This window comes from Rhinopithecus roxellana, chromosome 7 (assembly GCF_007565055.1).
Source record: "Rhinopithecus roxellana isolate Shanxi Qingling chromosome 7, ASM756505v1, whole genome shotgun sequence".
NCBI lineage: Eukaryota > Metazoa > Chordata > Mammalia > Primates > Cercopithecidae > Rhinopithecus > Rhinopithecus roxellana.
Genome location: NC_044555.1, coordinates 96648271 through 96665319, shown reverse-complemented (window position 1 = coordinate 96665319; position 17049 = coordinate 96648271). Strand labels below are relative to the sequence as shown.

The 17049-nt window shown below is 34.5% G+C and overlaps 1 protein-coding gene across 5 annotated transcripts in view; it reads left to right on the top strand.

Moving 5' to 3' along the window:
- The window catches only part of ACSL4 (acyl-CoA synthetase long chain family member 4), an 85944-nt gene extending 69178 nt beyond the window's left edge, over positions 1-16766 (top strand). For 4 of the 5 annotated variants that reach the window (XM_010378640.2, XM_010378624.2, XM_010378615.2 and 1 more), the window contains 5 exons: positions 113-187; positions 2200-2391; positions 3980-4094; positions 6075-6232; positions 13894-16766. In XM_010378640.2, the coding sequence (XP_010376942.1) occupies positions 113-187; positions 2200-2391; positions 3980-4094; positions 6075-6232; positions 13894-14051 (698 nt within the window). In that variant the 3' untranslated portion in view covers positions 14052-16766. The remainder of the gene's footprint in view (positions 1-112; positions 188-2199; positions 2392-3979; positions 4095-6074; positions 6233-13893) is intronic. The other variant, XM_010378633.2, reaches the window with a different exon arrangement.
- The last annotated feature ends 283 nt before the right edge of the window (positions 16767-17049 follow it).

Sequence of the window (17049 nt, the reverse complement as noted above, 5' to 3'; positions counted from 1 at the left end):
ACTCCTTCTTTTGTCATTTTTCTGACTCTGGCTCTAATTCTAATATTCCCAGTACATTGGTACAAATCTGGAATGTGGTATGTTAATATCTCTGTTACTTTTTCCCTCACAGTAACCGACTATACTACTGGAAGAGTTGGAGCTCCTCTTATTTGCTGTGAAATTAAGCTAAAAGACTGGCAGGAAGGTAAGAATTTTATGGAAAGCTCTAGTGATTCAAGATATGCTGAAAATTACTGTCAGCTTTATGACTTTCATTTCTTTAAAGTCTGGGGAAGCAAATAATTCTCTGCTGGTTTGCTATTGCCTGTCCCCATGCGTTCTTTTTCCTTAGTGATATCTTTAGGTTCCCAAGAGGAAAATAAAATCTCTAGAATCTAGGATTAATGATTCTGAGCTTGACAATACTTGAAGGTAAAGAGAAAAAAAATTCTTACTGGAGCTTTCTGGGTTTGGAGAAGGTGAGGATCCTTGAAACTTGACTTTACTAGTGAGAATGTTTGGGCTGAGAAAGAAATCCCAGATTTTTAGGGGATAGAATGATGGGTTGCAAACATACACCAACTTCTTAGATCTTGACCCCAGAAAAGATTTGCATAGTTGAGACTCAACTGTCCAGCTATTTGTATAGTTTAATTTTTATATGTACCTGCAGAGACAAGCCATGTAGAAGAAACCTAGAGATATTGGTGATCATCCTTTCTATAAATTAGCTGAAGGCAAATATCAACCAGTCTTCTTAATGAAAGATACTAAACATACACAGTAACTACAGTAAAGTAGATTGTTAAATAAAACAAATAATTAACAGCCTAGCCATGTCAGATAAAGGAATAATAATTAAAATGCTTCAGATTTTAAGAGAATATTTACCTTAGGATGGAACCACAGACCAAAAATTTAAAGTACAATTTACCTTGTAGGACATACCCTTAGGTCGTACAAACCCTAAGAAAATGAATGCATTTTTATCTAACATAAACTTTAAGTTTCTAAAGCATTTTTTTATTATGTGTGTTATTGTCAGTGCTCTATGAGCAAATGACTATTTGTTTTTTAAAAACACATTTTAAAAAGCCAGTTGCATTCCCAAGAGTTTTACACCTTGGGACTTAGTCTTCCCTTCTTCCATGGTAATGGCATTCCAATTTTACCATGAAAATCTGAAGAAAATAGTATGTGTGTATGTGTTTTGGACATCAACATCAGAATTATTTTATTAGGTAAGTTTTTATTTGTTAGGCAGTGGAATCACAGAAATGTTTAAAGGCAAAAATCTCCTTAACAAGTTTTACTATAATTTTTATTTTCTGATTTCCTGGTACTGGGCCTTAATGTCAGTTTTGGGGAGTAGGTCCATTGTTGAACATGTATTTGGAGTTTTCCTTGCTGTAAAGTCTCTTTGGCTTTATACTGTAGGAATTAATGATCTCAGTTTTTTTTTTTTTTTTTTTTTACATACAATGGGTTTTATCATGTTGAAATATTGAATAGTTTTAAGTTTATCAGAGCAGCTAACAGCTGAAAGGAACCCTGATGACACAAAATCTAATCTATATCTTAGTTTACAAATTTAGATTTTTGTATATTTTTCTTAAAGTAAGCTTCCTTCAGTAATACAGAGGTAATGAGTAGTGATAAAATATATTAGTAGTTATTGTCAATTAGTTTAGTGTTTGAACTTTTAAAGTCATGACTGGCCACAGGTAAAATTAATACAATTTTCTTCCTGTTTCCCATAGTCCCCCCTTTCCCTCTCACTTTATGGTGCTACCATTTTTGGGTACTTACTGCACGTTTTTTTGGTTAAAACCTCCTTAGAAAAAATTTGAAATGCATTGATATCAGTATGTTAGTAATTTACTTATAACAGCTTCAAGTGTTACTCTTCCTGGGGGTGATTTTATCTTAACAGAGCTCTATGAACACTAAGCTCTAATGGTGTTCTAAGTGTGAAATGTTATGGTATGGGAAGGTTTGAGATGAGTGATTATTGGTAGTGATTATTATTGAGCCTTTCTTGGTATTTTTAAAATCACAGTCACCCAGTATCCTCATGTAAATCTTAGTAAATATAAACTAATGTTCTCTCATAAAGTGGTATAAAATTTGATCAGCAGAAAAATACTAACATACAAGCTTTAAGAGTTAATGAAATTTGTTGTAGAACAATAACTAATTTACTTTTATGATTTCCAGGCGGTTATACAATTAATGACAAGCCAAACCCCAGAGGTGAAATCGTAATTGGTGGACAGAACATCTCCATGGGATATTTTAAAAATGAAGAGAAAACAGCAGAGGATTATTCTGTGGATGAAAATGGACAAAGGTGGTTTTGCACTGGTGATATTGGAGAATTCCATCCCGATGGATGTTTACAGATTATAGGTCAGAATGTTTTCTTTTTATGGTTTTCTTTAGTTTTATAACTTCAATATATATGAAAGGTAGTATTGATCAGTCATTAATAAAGTTGGTGGTTCCATTAGTTCAAACTCTGGACAAGTTATTTAACTTATGTATGAGCTTCTCCATCAGCAAAACAGGGACAATACCAACCTTATAGGGCTGTTAAGATTAAATGAGTTGATATATGTAAAATATTCTAAATAGAGCCTGAACCTTAGTGTAAGTACTAGCAGCACTAGCCACAGCAACGCTGAGTGTAGAGAGAATGGACAGGGAAATAGCAAATTGGTAATGAGAAAACAAAAAGAGCTCAGAGGAGGTCTTTCTTGGTCAACCACATGTGATTTTATATAACTATTTCCTGTAACATACTCTATGCTAGGCCTTCCTCACTCTTTACCTCTCCACCCATGGGGCAGCATGGGCTCATATTTTTTTTTTACTGTTGGCTATTTATATGGGTCTAACTAGGCCTGAACCTTAGAAAATTAGTATCAATCCTTAGCACTAGTCGGTTCTGAGAATGTCAGTTACTTTGGCATTGTCCTTATTGAGTCTACTGAAGTGGACCTTTATGTTCAAAAAATGACTCCAAAATGGGCTGAATGTGCTGTTCACTTGGATGAGGCAGAAGTTAAAACTTGCTGAGGAGGACCACTCAGCAGGATCCCAGTCAGGTCTTTTTTAAGACATAGAGTTTCCTCACCTATATCCAGTGACTGATTTCAATCCGTCGCTGGACCTCATGATGTCTGACCTGAGTATAGTTAGAGATTTACTGGGAAAATTGGTTCTTCATCTAGAAATTTGATCTGCTGGGGAAACTCCCAGGAACCATGGTTCAGTTGAGAAACAATAAGCTTATTTTCCCCTTGTTCCTTAATTGCACTGGAATCAAAGGTTATTTCTGTAGACTGGGTTCCCAGGCTATGGGTAGGCAAATCAGCACTCACACGAAGGTTCCAAGGCCATGAGATGATTATTCAAGCTGTGCCATCCTGTACTAGCACTTTCTTAGAGAACTGTCATTTTAACAAGATAATATCAAAAGTGGAAAAGGAGAATTAACATGTGTTAAATGTGTTCTATATGCCAGACATTGTGGGATATATCTGTATGAGGTAGGCATCATTATTCTGATAAAACTTGAGGATTAGGAGGTTAACTGACATGCCCAGGATCACTTAGCTAGTATCAGGCAGAGTTACCATTCAAATAGAATGTTCCAAAGTCCTAGTTCCTTCTATTAAATTGATTATAATATTTAAGATTATAATAAGATGCTAAAGCTTAGGGTATAAGGTGTAACTTTTAGCCAATACTTATTTAACTAGGCATTTTCTTTTTAACTGGTGTGTATGGGCAAGCATTATGTATATGCAGTTTTTGCTATTTTAAAAGAAATGGCAAAAACCACAATTACTTTTGCACCAACCTAATAATAATTTTAGAAGAAGTAGTTTTGTAAATAACAATTAAGGCAATGATATTCAAAGAAGACAGTCAGAATTGCATATACCTTAGTAAAACAAACTATGGCTGACTTAACATTCTTTATGATTTACAGATCGTAAGAAAGATCTAGTGAAGTTACAAGCAGGAGAATATGTATCTCTTGGGAAAGTAGAAGCTGCACTGAAGAATTGTCCACTTATTGATAACATCTGTGCTTTTGCCAAAAGGTAACTTTCCAAAGTTGTATTTTTTGTTTCAAAAGTCAAAAGATATTTAGAAAATAATGTGATTACGTATTATCATAAAGGTAACATAGACTCCTCTTAGAATTTTCATCAGATCTGGGGAATTGTACATTTATGAAAGTTATTGAATTCAACAGCTCAAAGATCATTTGAGATAACTCAGACATGTTAACTATTTTTTTGGACACCTGCATCTTGCTAAATACTTAGCTATGCGATAAATTATTTCATTTAACATCCGTGACAACTGAGACTTAGCATAAGTAATTTTCCCAAAAAAAGTAACACAACTACTACATGTTGAGATGGATTTTGAACCCAAGTTTTTCTAAATCAAAAGCCTAAGAGACTGAGCCATTTTCTTTATATGTTGATATGTCTTATTTTTATGGATTTTATTCTTTTTTAAAAATTGTAATTGTGGTAAAAAGCATATAACATAAGATTTACCATCTTAACTGTTTCTAAATGTACAGTTCAGTAGTGTTGTGTATATTTACATTGGCGTGCAGCCAATCTCCAGACCTTTTTTTCTTGTAAAATGGAAACTCTATACCCATTAAACAACAACTCCCATTCCTCCTCCCTCCTTCCCCTGGGACCCACCATTCTACTTTCTGTTTCTATGAATTTGACTTCTCTAGAAATCTCACATAAGTAGAATGATACAGTTTTTGTCTTTTTGTGATTGGCTTAATTCCCTTAGTATAATGTCCTCAAGGATTATCCATGTTATAGTACATGTCAGAATTTCCTTCATTTTAAAGGCTTAACAATATTCCATTGTATCCGTATAATGTATTTTGTTTATATATTCATTGTCAGTGCACATTTTGGTTGCTACCCCCTCTTGGCTGTTGTGAATAATGCTTCTAGGAAAATGGGTATGCAAATATCTCTTTGAGATCCTGCTTTCAATTATGTGGATAGATACCTAGATGTGGAATTGCTGGATCATATGACAGTTCTATTTTTCATTTTTTAAGGAACAGCAATACTGTTTTCCATAGCAACAGCACCATTTTTACATTCCTGCAACAGTACACAAACATTCTAGTTCCTCCACTTCTTCATTAGCACTTGTTTGTTTTATATAGTAGTCATCCTCATGGATGTGAGGGGATATTTTGTTTTGGTTTTGATTTGTATTTTCCTAATGATTAGTGCCACTGAGCACCTTTTCCTGTGATTGTTGCCCATTCATATATTATCTCTGGAGAAATGTCTATTCAAGTTCTTTGTTCATTATTTAACTGAGCTATTTGGTTTTTTGTTATTGAATTATGGAAATTATGTATTCTGTTTATTAACCCCTTATCAGATATATGATTTGCAAATCTTTTTTTCTATTCCATAGATTGTCTTTTTACTCTGCTGATTGAGTCTTTTGATACACACAAGTTTTTAATTTTGATGCAGTCCCAGTTATCTGTTTTTGCTTTTGTTGCCTTTGCTTTTGGTGTCACATCCAAGAAATACTGCCAAATCTATTCTCATAAAGTGTTTCTTGTGTTTTTTTTTTTCTAGCAGTTTTATAAGATTGGTGCAAAAGTAATTTCAGTTTTTGCCATTAATGTCAATTACTTTTGCACCAACTTAATAGCTCTTCAATGTTTAGATTTTTGATCCATTTTGAGCTAATTTTTGTATATGTTGTAAGGTAAAGGTTCACTTTCATTCATTGCATGTGGATATCCAGTTTTCCCAGTACCATTTGTTGACGAGACTGTCCTTTCCTCATTGAGTGATCTTAACACCCTTGTTGAAGATCATTTCTCCATAGATACAAGGGTTTACTTCTATTTTCTCTATTCCATTGGTCTATATGTCTGTCTTTATGCTGGTACTATGGGTTTTATTATTTCCTAATGAAACTTTATCTGCACTGTACTGTTTCATTGACTAATTTATGAATAACTTTTCTCAATGCTTTCATTTCTATTTTATTTTCTATTTTTTTAGTGACCAGTCCTATGTGATCAGTTTTGTGGTTCCTAATCAGAAAAGGTTGACACTCTTGGCACAACAGAAAGGGGTAGAAGGAACTTGGGTTGATATCTGCAATAATCCTGCTATGGAAGCTGAAATACTGAAAGAAATTCGAGAAGCTGCAAATGCCAGTAAGTAAGAAATTGCTAGACTGGTGTAGTCCCTAAAAGTCATCTAATGATGTCTTTTGCATTAGGCTCTTCAAGATGTTCACTTTAATAATAAAATACAGGATTTTAAGAAACCTGTTTCTTAAATATGTATAATGGATTTCCATGTTGGAAGGATCCTTCAGTGTCGTATGGTAAAATAACCTATCTAGTTCTTTATTGCATGTTTCAACATCTTTCCCAAAGTGGTCATGTAGCCTGTGTTTGGAATGGTCCATCTTTGGGTAGATCTGTTATATAAATCTACTTTGTGTCTGCAAAGCAGAAATTAATAACTCTAAGTTTAGTAAATAGTGTTATAACCATGATTATGCTTTGTGTGTATACTTTGGCTCTGTAAATGGACTGTCTCAGATGGTACGTTAATAACCAATTGGAGAAAATCTGCTTATATAGTATATGCCAGGAATTGTGTTGCACACTAGGAATACAGAAAGTAGTAAGACTCATTTCTTGCTCTCATGTAGTTCATTATCAGGTGAGAGGGGCACATGAGAGAGACAACAATCTTAACAGCAATAGAGAGATGAACAGAGAATCATGGTACCACAGATGGGGGTGCCTAACCTACTTGGGAGGACATGGAAGAGATGTCACTTAGGCTTATTCTTAAGGGTTAATTAGAAGTTAACTAGGTTGGGCATTCTAGGCCAAGAAGCAACATGAGTACGGGCAAATAGGTATGAAAAGGATGATGTGTGCAGGGAGCTACAAGGAGTCTGGTGTTACTGGTACAGTACAAAGTATGAGGCAAGGCTGTAGAGGTTGGCAGAGGCCAAGTTGTGTAGTACCTTCTGTGCTGTGTTCAGAAATTTGGATGTAATCCTGTAGGCAGTGAGGAGCCATTGGCAGGTTTTACTAGGTTAGTGATGTGGTCAGGTTTGCATTTTGGAGAGATGCAGTCACTCTGGAGGCCGTGCTGAAGATGAATTTGAGGGGGACTGGACTGAGGCAGAAGGCCAGTGGAAGAGGACTGTAGGAGATACCTAGACTGAGGGGTGGTGAGTAATGAGGGCCTGAAGCAGGGAATCAGGAAATGTTTATGAAGCAAAATTGGCACACTTCAATGATTAATTGGATAATGTAGATAAGGGAAAAGAGGAGTCTAGGATAGCTCCCAGATGTGTAGCTGAAGTGACAAGGTAAATACTACTACTGGTTGAGCTAGAAAATACAAGAGGAAGAGCCAGCATATACAAGAAGATGATGAGGTCAGTATGGGACACACGTAGTTTGAAACATCTTTTGGATAATCAAAGTTAAAATGCCCAGCAGGCGGTTGTGTATAGTCCAAATTTTATTGGGCGAGGCCTGGACTATACTATAGACTCAGGGATAATTGAAACCATGAAAGAAGATGGGCCAACATTGGGCGAGATTGTAAAGGGAGAACAGGAGGCTGCAGATGGGTCTCTGGATAACACCAGCATATCAGGAATGGATGAAGAGAGAGATGTGTGTGGGAAGCATGATTGGCAAGATGCCAGGAGAGCAGTGCCCATGCAGAGCACTGCTAAGAGAGTTTCAGGAAAGAGAGTAATCAACAGTTTGACATTAGCAGAAAGGACTGACAAAACTTATTGGAACACTGATTGGAAAATTAAAGAGATTAAAAATTAATGCTCAAGTTCAATAGTAGGCTTTTTTCCCCCTTTTTCCCAACAAGGGATTCCATTTTTTTTTTTTTTTTAAGTTTCAATGTTATCAGTATAACAAGTATATATCGTTTTAAAAATATCAGTATTACGGACTTGCAACAAAAAGCAACCCATATTGTATCCCTCTTTTCCCCAAGTCTCATCTGTCTTCAACTTTAGTTGTTTTTTCCAAGTTTCTGGCATTCGTCTCCATTTTTCTAAAGAAAATGGTTATATTGCTCCTTCTTGAATTTTTCATTTATGATGTTGTAGACTTTTATGGACCACTAACCATAGAAGATGATTTAGCTTTCTTATTACCATTCTCCTCCCCTTCCCCACCACACTTTTTCTTTTCCGATATATAGTACAATTCGCATTTTATACCCAGGTTTCCATTATGACTATGAAAATATTCACAGCTGAATTACATAGTGTTTTATGATTATATTTCCTTTCTTGGACAATTTTTTGTGTTTCCTTGGATCTTAAAATTTCCTCTCTTCATTAGTTTTTTGTATACCTATTCTTAACTCTTCCTCCAAACTCTGATAAAATTGTAAAAATTCTCCCTAATACAGGAAAGGATAGTGTGTCTGTATTTTTGTTTTCAGAGACATACTTCTTAGAGCCCTTTATCCTTGTGCTGAAATTTAGACTATTTGCTCCCCAAGGCTTCCCTTTACTATCATCCTGGGAATTTCCTTTGCTTCTCTCCTATGTTGGATCCTGTTTCCTGGATCTCATATCTGTCTTTTTGCTGGTTTACTCGCCAGTTTGGGTACAGCACATCCTTCAGCAGCTTCCTGAGAAAGGTGCATGGGAGGTACATTCTTGAGACTGTGCTTGCATGTCTGAATATGTTTTTATTCTGTCCTCACCCTTGAGATGTATCTTGGCATAACTTACAATGATAAATTCTAAATCATTTTTCCTGAACACTTTGCAGACTTAGCTTTGTTGTCTTCCAACTCCAGTGTTGCATCCTGATTCCCATTCCTTTGTGTATGATCTATTTTATCTCTTGTAGCTTTCAGAGTCATTATGTTAATTTCTGGTGTTTTGATAGTTCATAATGATGTATCTTGGTGTGGGTCTTTGATCATTTATCATTGTGCATACTTGGGGTGGGCCCTTTCAGTATGGAGATCTCTGCCCTTCAGTTCTGGGAAATGTTAATTTATCTTATGTTTGTTCATTTGCTTTTTTCCCCATAATTCCCCCCACCCTGTGTGTCTGTTTCTGGGACTACTTTTATATGGCTGTTGGACTTCCAGCTTTCATCCTCTAATTTTATTATCCTTTAAAAAACTTCTTATTTCTCTTCTTGTTTTATATTCTAGCAGAGTCTCTCAACTTTATCATCTCTTCTGTCTACTGAATTTTCAATTTCCACTATCAGAATTTTAATTTTCGAGAGCTTGTTTCTGTCCTCTCAGTATTCCTTTTAATAGCACCCTGTTGCTCTTTCATGGATGCAGTCAATGCATTGTCTCTTATTCCTCTGAGGATATTAAAAGGAATCCTTTTCATGTAGTTTTCCCCTCCTGTTATTGTCTCTTTTACCTCCAAGTTGCACTTTACGCTTGCTTTGGTCATTGAGTCGCAAGTGTCTGCTGATCTTTGTATGTCCGTATTTAAGAACCAGATACTAAAAAACTGTTTGGAAAGCTTACTGGGCTTCACTGAAAAGGCATTCCAATGTTAGTGTCTTTTTAGTACATAGGCATGGGCAAGGATTTCATGTCTAAAACACCAAAAGCAACGGCAGCAAAAGCCAAAATTGACAAATGGGATATGATTAAACTAAAGAGCTTCTGCACAGCAAAAGAAACTACCATCAGAGTGAACAGGCAACCTACAGAATGGGAGAAAATTTTTGCAATCTACTCATCTGACAAAGGGCTAATATCCAGAATCTACAAAGAACTCAAACAAATTTACAAGAAAAAAACAACCCCATCAAAAAGTGGGCAAAGGATATGAACAGACATTTCTCTTAAGTCATTCTATTTCTCCAAAGGAGATTTCTCCAGTCTCTTGCCCGGCGATATTAGCCTGACTGCCAGAATTCTGGTACCCAAAAGAGGTAAAGGAGTTATTGGGGGGATGGGAGAGCAGTGGGTCTCACCCTCACTGAATCCTTCTCTTTTCAGCTTTACTCCCTCCTTCTGTTGTACCTAATGTCCTTGAGTCCCGAGTCTCTGCTTCAGTTTTTCCAAAAAGTAGACCTGCCTACAAACGGCTTTGGGAACAGCAGCACAGGGTGAGGGAGAACTATTCTCTAAACAGGCTGGAGCCCGGTGCTGCTGTTTCCAGCTTTACCCCTCATCTCTATCTTCAGAGGCACAGGCTTAGGGGGCACTTGCCCAGGCTCTACTGTGAGGGCAGTTTGCTGCTTGTTGGCAATCTCTTTTGTTGGTAGTTGCTTTGGATCCCTCAGCCTTAACTTAATTACCACAAATTCCTTTGCTTTTTGTCTTCTAAGATTTTGTTGCACTTTCTCATTCAGTGCCCTTTTTCTCTTGTTTCACTTTTTGCCTGGTGGTTAATACCTTTTTCATTTTTAAATTATTCTAAACAATTTAAATTCTTTTTTAGGCAGAACAGAGAAAAAAAACTGTATATTCTTCATGTTCTGTTGGAAGCTCTTAACCTAATTTTAACCCATTGTTTTTCTCTTACAAATAAAAATATCATTTTTTTTCTGATTATAGGTTATCTATACTCATTATAAAATATTGGACAACAGAATATTATAAAGAAGGAAGTCAAAATCACTTGAGAGTAGTTTATCTATGGGTGGCGAGATTACTTTTGGTATATATACTTAACCTGTCAACATAATCAAAGTTTTTCTATGTCTGTAAATAGAAAATTACACTATCATTTTAAATACGAAATAGTCCCAGTACATAAATAGCCATTTAAAGTCCCTATTAGATTTTTAGGTGAGTTTCACCTTCTTCCTCATCACTGTAAACAAATATAACACGAATCTTGTATACTCAATTATTTTCTTATGTGATTATTTTCTTAGCGTGAATTCCTAGAAACAGAATTTCTGAGTCAAAGAGAATATATATTTTAAAGACTTTTTCCCTCATTGCCAAATTGCTGCCTCTCCCCAGGAAAACTGAACCGGTTTATATTCCAATCAGAGATACATGAATATACCTATTTCCCTAACTCTGGGCTCCTATTATTTTTATTTATTAAAAATATTAACTACTTAGGTTCCATTTGGGTTTAAAAATATAGTTTATAGTAATAGTTTTTCTATCTGAAAACTAATTTCTCCCCAAGAATAATTTTCTTAATTCTAGACACTGTCAAGTTTTAAATGACAATTGCCTATTAACATAATCAGATTGAAAAAGCTTATTTATTTTATACTTATAAAAACAGTGTGACATAATATTTCCTGCTTCAAGATGGTTTTGTTATATTATTGATATAACACACTTTCATATTAATGACACCAAGCTCCCAGAACCTTTTTTGATACAAAGCCTGATTTGCTTTCAATATAGTATTCCCAAAAATATATAGTATTTTCTTTAGGTATTTAAGTATAGCATTACAAATATGGTATTTTCTTTAAATATAGTATTTCAAGAAATATATAGTATTTCAACCAAAAGGCTAACCATCAGAGGTGCACTGTCGTTATTCTTAGTCATCCTCTGAATATATTAATGGATTAGAATGTGACTTGAATAATTTTCCATTGCATATTTAATGTGTAAAAGCAACAATGGGGGAAGTCAAGCTGCATCCTACTTTGTTAGAAGGCAGAATAAAATCCGAGGACCCACTAGGTCCTCATAACTTTCCTATGCTTGGAGTGAGGCATGTAACTCATGATTTGGATAATGAGTGGTAATCATGAGCTAAATGTATAAATCATAAGCCTTTTGTGCCACAAAGGATTTATCTTGCCAACATTTTGCAAATTATAATTTTGGAGACTTATGCAAAAAAGTGTAAAATAGTTTTGATTATATTCAGCAAATCTGTCGGAAGTTATACATCTTTCATAGCAGGCCTCTTCATATTTTAAGTATAATTGTGTGAGGTATACATAGTATCATAAGAATGCAAAATACTTGTTTTTGGGTGATTTGAGCGACTTCCAATGGCTATGAAAATCGATATTTGCTGCCACCTGCAGGTCACGTTTCATAATGTTGTAGTTAATTCAGATAAAAATGCCACATTTTTGTTGGTTTTGTTTGTTTTTCCTTCCCCTAACCTTTCTCACTTGTTGGCAATTTATTCTATTTACGGGAAACTGTGATAGCCCATTGCTTCCTATGGCTTGGGGTATTCAATAATGTTTAGGAGTTTTCAAGATGAAACCTCTATAGCTGTCTTTATTTCTTTGGCTTTAAAGCAGGGATTTAACTAAATGGAAAGATTGTTTTCAGCCTGCTTTCATTTGCTTGTGTGCAACTGAAATAATGTGCTTGCCTTGTCCCAATGTTGTCAGTGTTTCTGGACTAGCACCTATGTATGTAAGAAAAGGAAAATGAAATAAAAAATTGGGGGGCCAAATCTGTACCTGAGAATTTAACTGTTTACTTGAGTTCCAATTGTGACCTTGGGAGCAGATAGGCTTATTTTATGAACCTCTGTGTAATTGAGCTGTACTTTATTAACAGAGTAGACCTGGTTAATTCAAGCAAGTTTTATGTTCCTTTATGACCTCTTCAGGCATTATTTATAGGAAGTTGGTTCTAAGTTAGATTTAAAAGATATTTTCATACTCAACTTTATATTTTTCTGTCATTTTAGTGAGAAACTCACTAGTTCAACCAAACTTTCATAAAACATAGACTAGTACTAGAAAAGAACTTCGGTGAATGTGAGTTCTTTGTGCTTGCCACTGAAACCAAATCATTTCTAAAGTCATCTAGGCTATTTTTTAGTAGTTTTTAAAAATGTGCCAATGTTTGCTTCTTGGCAATTGCTGTTTTAAATAATCACATAAAATAAGGCTCATCTATTGATTAACATTACTGTTAATAGGCCTCCATAATTTAAAGAATTACCCTTGTAGTCATGATAAATAACTTGATGGCATGTAATTTATGGAATTTGAAAGTATTAATACTATATTAATTATCTTTATGTCCTTCCTTATATTTTTTCCAACATGTATTAGGTTGTCTAACTCAAATACAATATTCATTGCATCAGTTTTTATACCATTTAAAGATATGAAATTCACAATCCCCTTTTTTATCTGTATTTGAATATATACTAAAGTTTATAAAGAATATTTGTCTAGAGAATTTTCTGTAGAATGAATAAATAAACTTGTATGTATTTATGGAGGGCTCTCAACTCTATGGATGGCAGTGAAAAAATCAAAGACCTTGCTTTTATGGAGCTTACATTTTAGCTCCATGGCGAGACAAATATATAATATGTTGGGTGGTGATAACTACTTTGAACAAAGCATAGTGTTAAGAAGATATAGAGAGACAAAGGTACTTCTCTTTTGTTACGAGTGATCAGGGAAGTCCTCTCTGGGGAGGTGGCATTTGAGCAGACATACAGATAAAGTATGGAAGTGACACACAACTGTATTGAGAAAGACCATCTCAGGCAAATATAAAGTCTCTGAAGAGGAAGATGTGTGTGTTTGTGTGTGTGTGTGTGTGTGTGTGAGAGTATAATGTGTATATGCATGTGTATTAAAAACCACATAGACTAAAACTATCCAACTGAAACAACTTATGTATACATTGAGAAATATGAAATGAAATTGTAAGGTAGAGGTAGCATTAGTAAACTATCTAGTATACCATTAAATAAGTTTGTGGTGATTGGTGATTCAGCACCTGAATCATCTAGGTAAATCCTGAAAAACTCATATTTTATTAATTGCTTCTCCTTCCCCTTCTTTCCCTGTCCCCACTCCTTTCTTCTCTCTTTCCCCCCTCTCCTTTTCTCCCATCTTTTCCCTTCTAATTTCAGTGAAATTGGAGCGATTTGAAATTCCAATCAAGGTTCGATTAAGCCCAGAGCCATGGACCCCTGAAACTGGTTTGGTAACTGATGCTTTCAAACTGAAAAGGAAGGAGCTGAAGAACCATTACCTCAAAGACATTGAACGAATGTATGGGGGCAAATAAAATGCTCTCTTATTGACAGTTGTGCAGGAGGTAGCCTGGTGGTTTTTCACTTCTAGAATATTAAGCCTTTGTTGAGCTGTTAGAATGTAAGGTATATCATTCTAAAGATACAGTAAAAAGCAAACAAAACCAAAAGTTATTAAATTTGTTGTCCAGTTTACTTTAACTTAGTTTTGCATAGTTCTAGTGCAGCTGAAATTGAAAAGTTATTTCCCTTTAGCTGTGTTATTATAGAGCAGAATTTTGTTTTTAAAAATTAGCCTAAGATATACTTGTTGTTGTAAAGAAAAATTTTAATGTTGAACAAAATAAATCGGAGTTGGAGTAGAATGTAGTTTGAGGAAATTTGCAGCTTCCAATGCCTCTTGTCTTCCTATTTCAGAAGAAGTTTAAATATTAAGCATGACAGAAAATATGTATTAACACTACTCAAAGCAAAAGTGCTGCAGGGCTTTAAAATTCTCTTCCAACCATTTATCTTGAAGGAAAAATTCAATAGTAATATAATACACAAAATCAAATAATACCTTAGAAGGTATTAAGATTATAATTGTTGCATAGGTTAGATATAGAGTCATTGTAATGTTGTGAATAATTACAGTGCCTAAAGTAAGAATAAAACAACATATACAACACCAAAAAATATCTAGTAATATATTTAAAGCGAAATTGAGCTGCTTTTTTGAAACTTTGAGATCTAAAAATAACTGTAATTATTTGAATGACTTAAGAGGAAAGTACATTTTTTGAAATGCTGAAAATTGCCTTTCTGTGTTTATTCAAACTGAAAAGCTGAGACCAAGAGCAAAATGACAGGAAGGTAAAAAGTTAACAGGCAAACATTTTCTCTTAGAAAAGATGATAAAATCGTAAGTATTTGGAATTAGAAGCCTTGCACAACACTGAACCTGGGAAAGAGATTTAAACTCTGAATTTATCTTTGATAACAGGGATTGATTTTAAAATGTACATGTAGTAAATTACATTTGTAATTTAAGGTCTGTTTGCTGTTGCTGATTTGATTCTTGATCAGTAGTTTGCATTTCAGGAAGCCTTTCATTTTGCTTTAATTTTAGCAAAGCGGGTTATAACGAATGACTTCCCCAATATCTTGCTCGAACTTACAGGTGATTAACTTGGATGAGTTTTGGGAAGTTAAAGGGAAGAAAACACTGTTACCATTTTTTCCTGTTTGGGAAGAGCTTAGAAACTGGAAATACTAGATTTGGGAGAAGGGCAGAGTTACTTGATAAGGGACTGATGTTTGTGCAGTAACTTGGGAGTGTGGTTTCTTTTTGAATCTTTAATTAAAACCTGGGATTATATATCCCTGATAAATATTCACACTTGAACCATAGTTACTGTAAAACACAAAAAATCTTAATACTGTTACTCTTTGCACTTTTTCTTAATCATTTTATATATATATATGCATATATACATATATATGTGTGTGTGTGTGTGTGTGTGAGTTGCTTATGTTGTTATGTACAGATGTGGGCCACCATTGCAACAAAATAAATTCTTTTTGCTCTAAAATATTTATAAAGAAAATACTTAAATGTTATGCATATGGTGGTAATAAGGGAAAAATCAAGTATTATAAACAAGAATGAAGGTTTTTGTAAAGATTTCTGTTCAGTGTTTTGCAAGGTAAAATTTTAGGCAAGTTTTCCCTGAAGTTATGTGTATGTGAGTATTCTCATTCTTCCCAACTTGCCTTTGAAGAGTGAAAAACCATTATTATCAAGTAGACTACTATTCAGCTTTTATTCCTGCCCTGCTGTTTACCCATTAAGAATGAGTTTCTTAGACTTTTCCAATATGTGATTTTTTTTTCCCATTTAGAATGGTGATTTTAAATGTGTGAGTGCATGCACTGTCTTATCTCAGATATTTGCACCCCCGATCCGCCCCCGACTCCCAAAAGCTGGAACACTGCCAACTGATCTGTTATATAGGTCCTGTAGAAACACATCATTAACACTTAAGGTTGGGTGCTGCTAATTCTTTGCAAAAATCCAAACATTGTTAAGGGACCAGGGAGATGCCACTACCCCTTGATTTTCCATCTAAAAATATACATGTTTATGTAAGCAAATCTTTCCATATTCATAGTGACTTTTCAAGTATTTAAGACTAAAGATTTTGATCTCACATTTTTATACTGTTTAAATTGCTCACAATTATTACATACATGTCAGCCATCAAATAAAGTTGTACTTTAAAAATTTACTACAATATGGACATTTCTAAGTCAAACACTTGTGACTTTTGCTTTAATTCCGTGAATGTTCCTGCCTCCTTGATATTTGTATTTATTCTTTTTTTCTCTAGAGTGGAGGTATAATTGTGTGATATTTCAGAAATACAGATACATGATTCAAAAAGTCACAGTTAAGGAGATTCATGTTTCTTTGATCATGAATAACTGGTTAGTGATTCTTGCCTATATTTTCCTGATAGCATATGACAAATGTTTCTAAGGTAACAAGATGAGAACAGATAAAGATTGTGTGGTGTTTTGGATTTGGAGAGAAATATTTTAATTTTTAAATGCAGTTACAAATTATAATGTATTCATATTTGTACTTTCTGTTAAAATGCACGATTGCAGAATTGTTGAGATTTTGTGTTTATTCTTGATGAAAAGCTTTGTTCTTGTTTTTAAGTTTGCACTCAAATCTTAAGAAATAAATTCACCCATGTTATCAAGCCAATTTGTACTTCATTATGCATTGAGAGAAAATCTCCAAGTCTGAAGATTATTAGCCAACGTTTTAAACACATATTTTTAAAGTACTCATCTCCAAGTTTGTGGAATTGCATTAAGCAGTTAAACAGGTTTGTATAGTCCCATCCTTTAGTTCAGAGTATTTGAATCCCAAACTGTTACTTTGATCCAGTCAATAGAGTAAAACCCCTTTGTAACACTGATACTTTGGGACAAAACATGGATTATCAGTAGGTGCTACCAAATTATAACTGCTACTTTTAG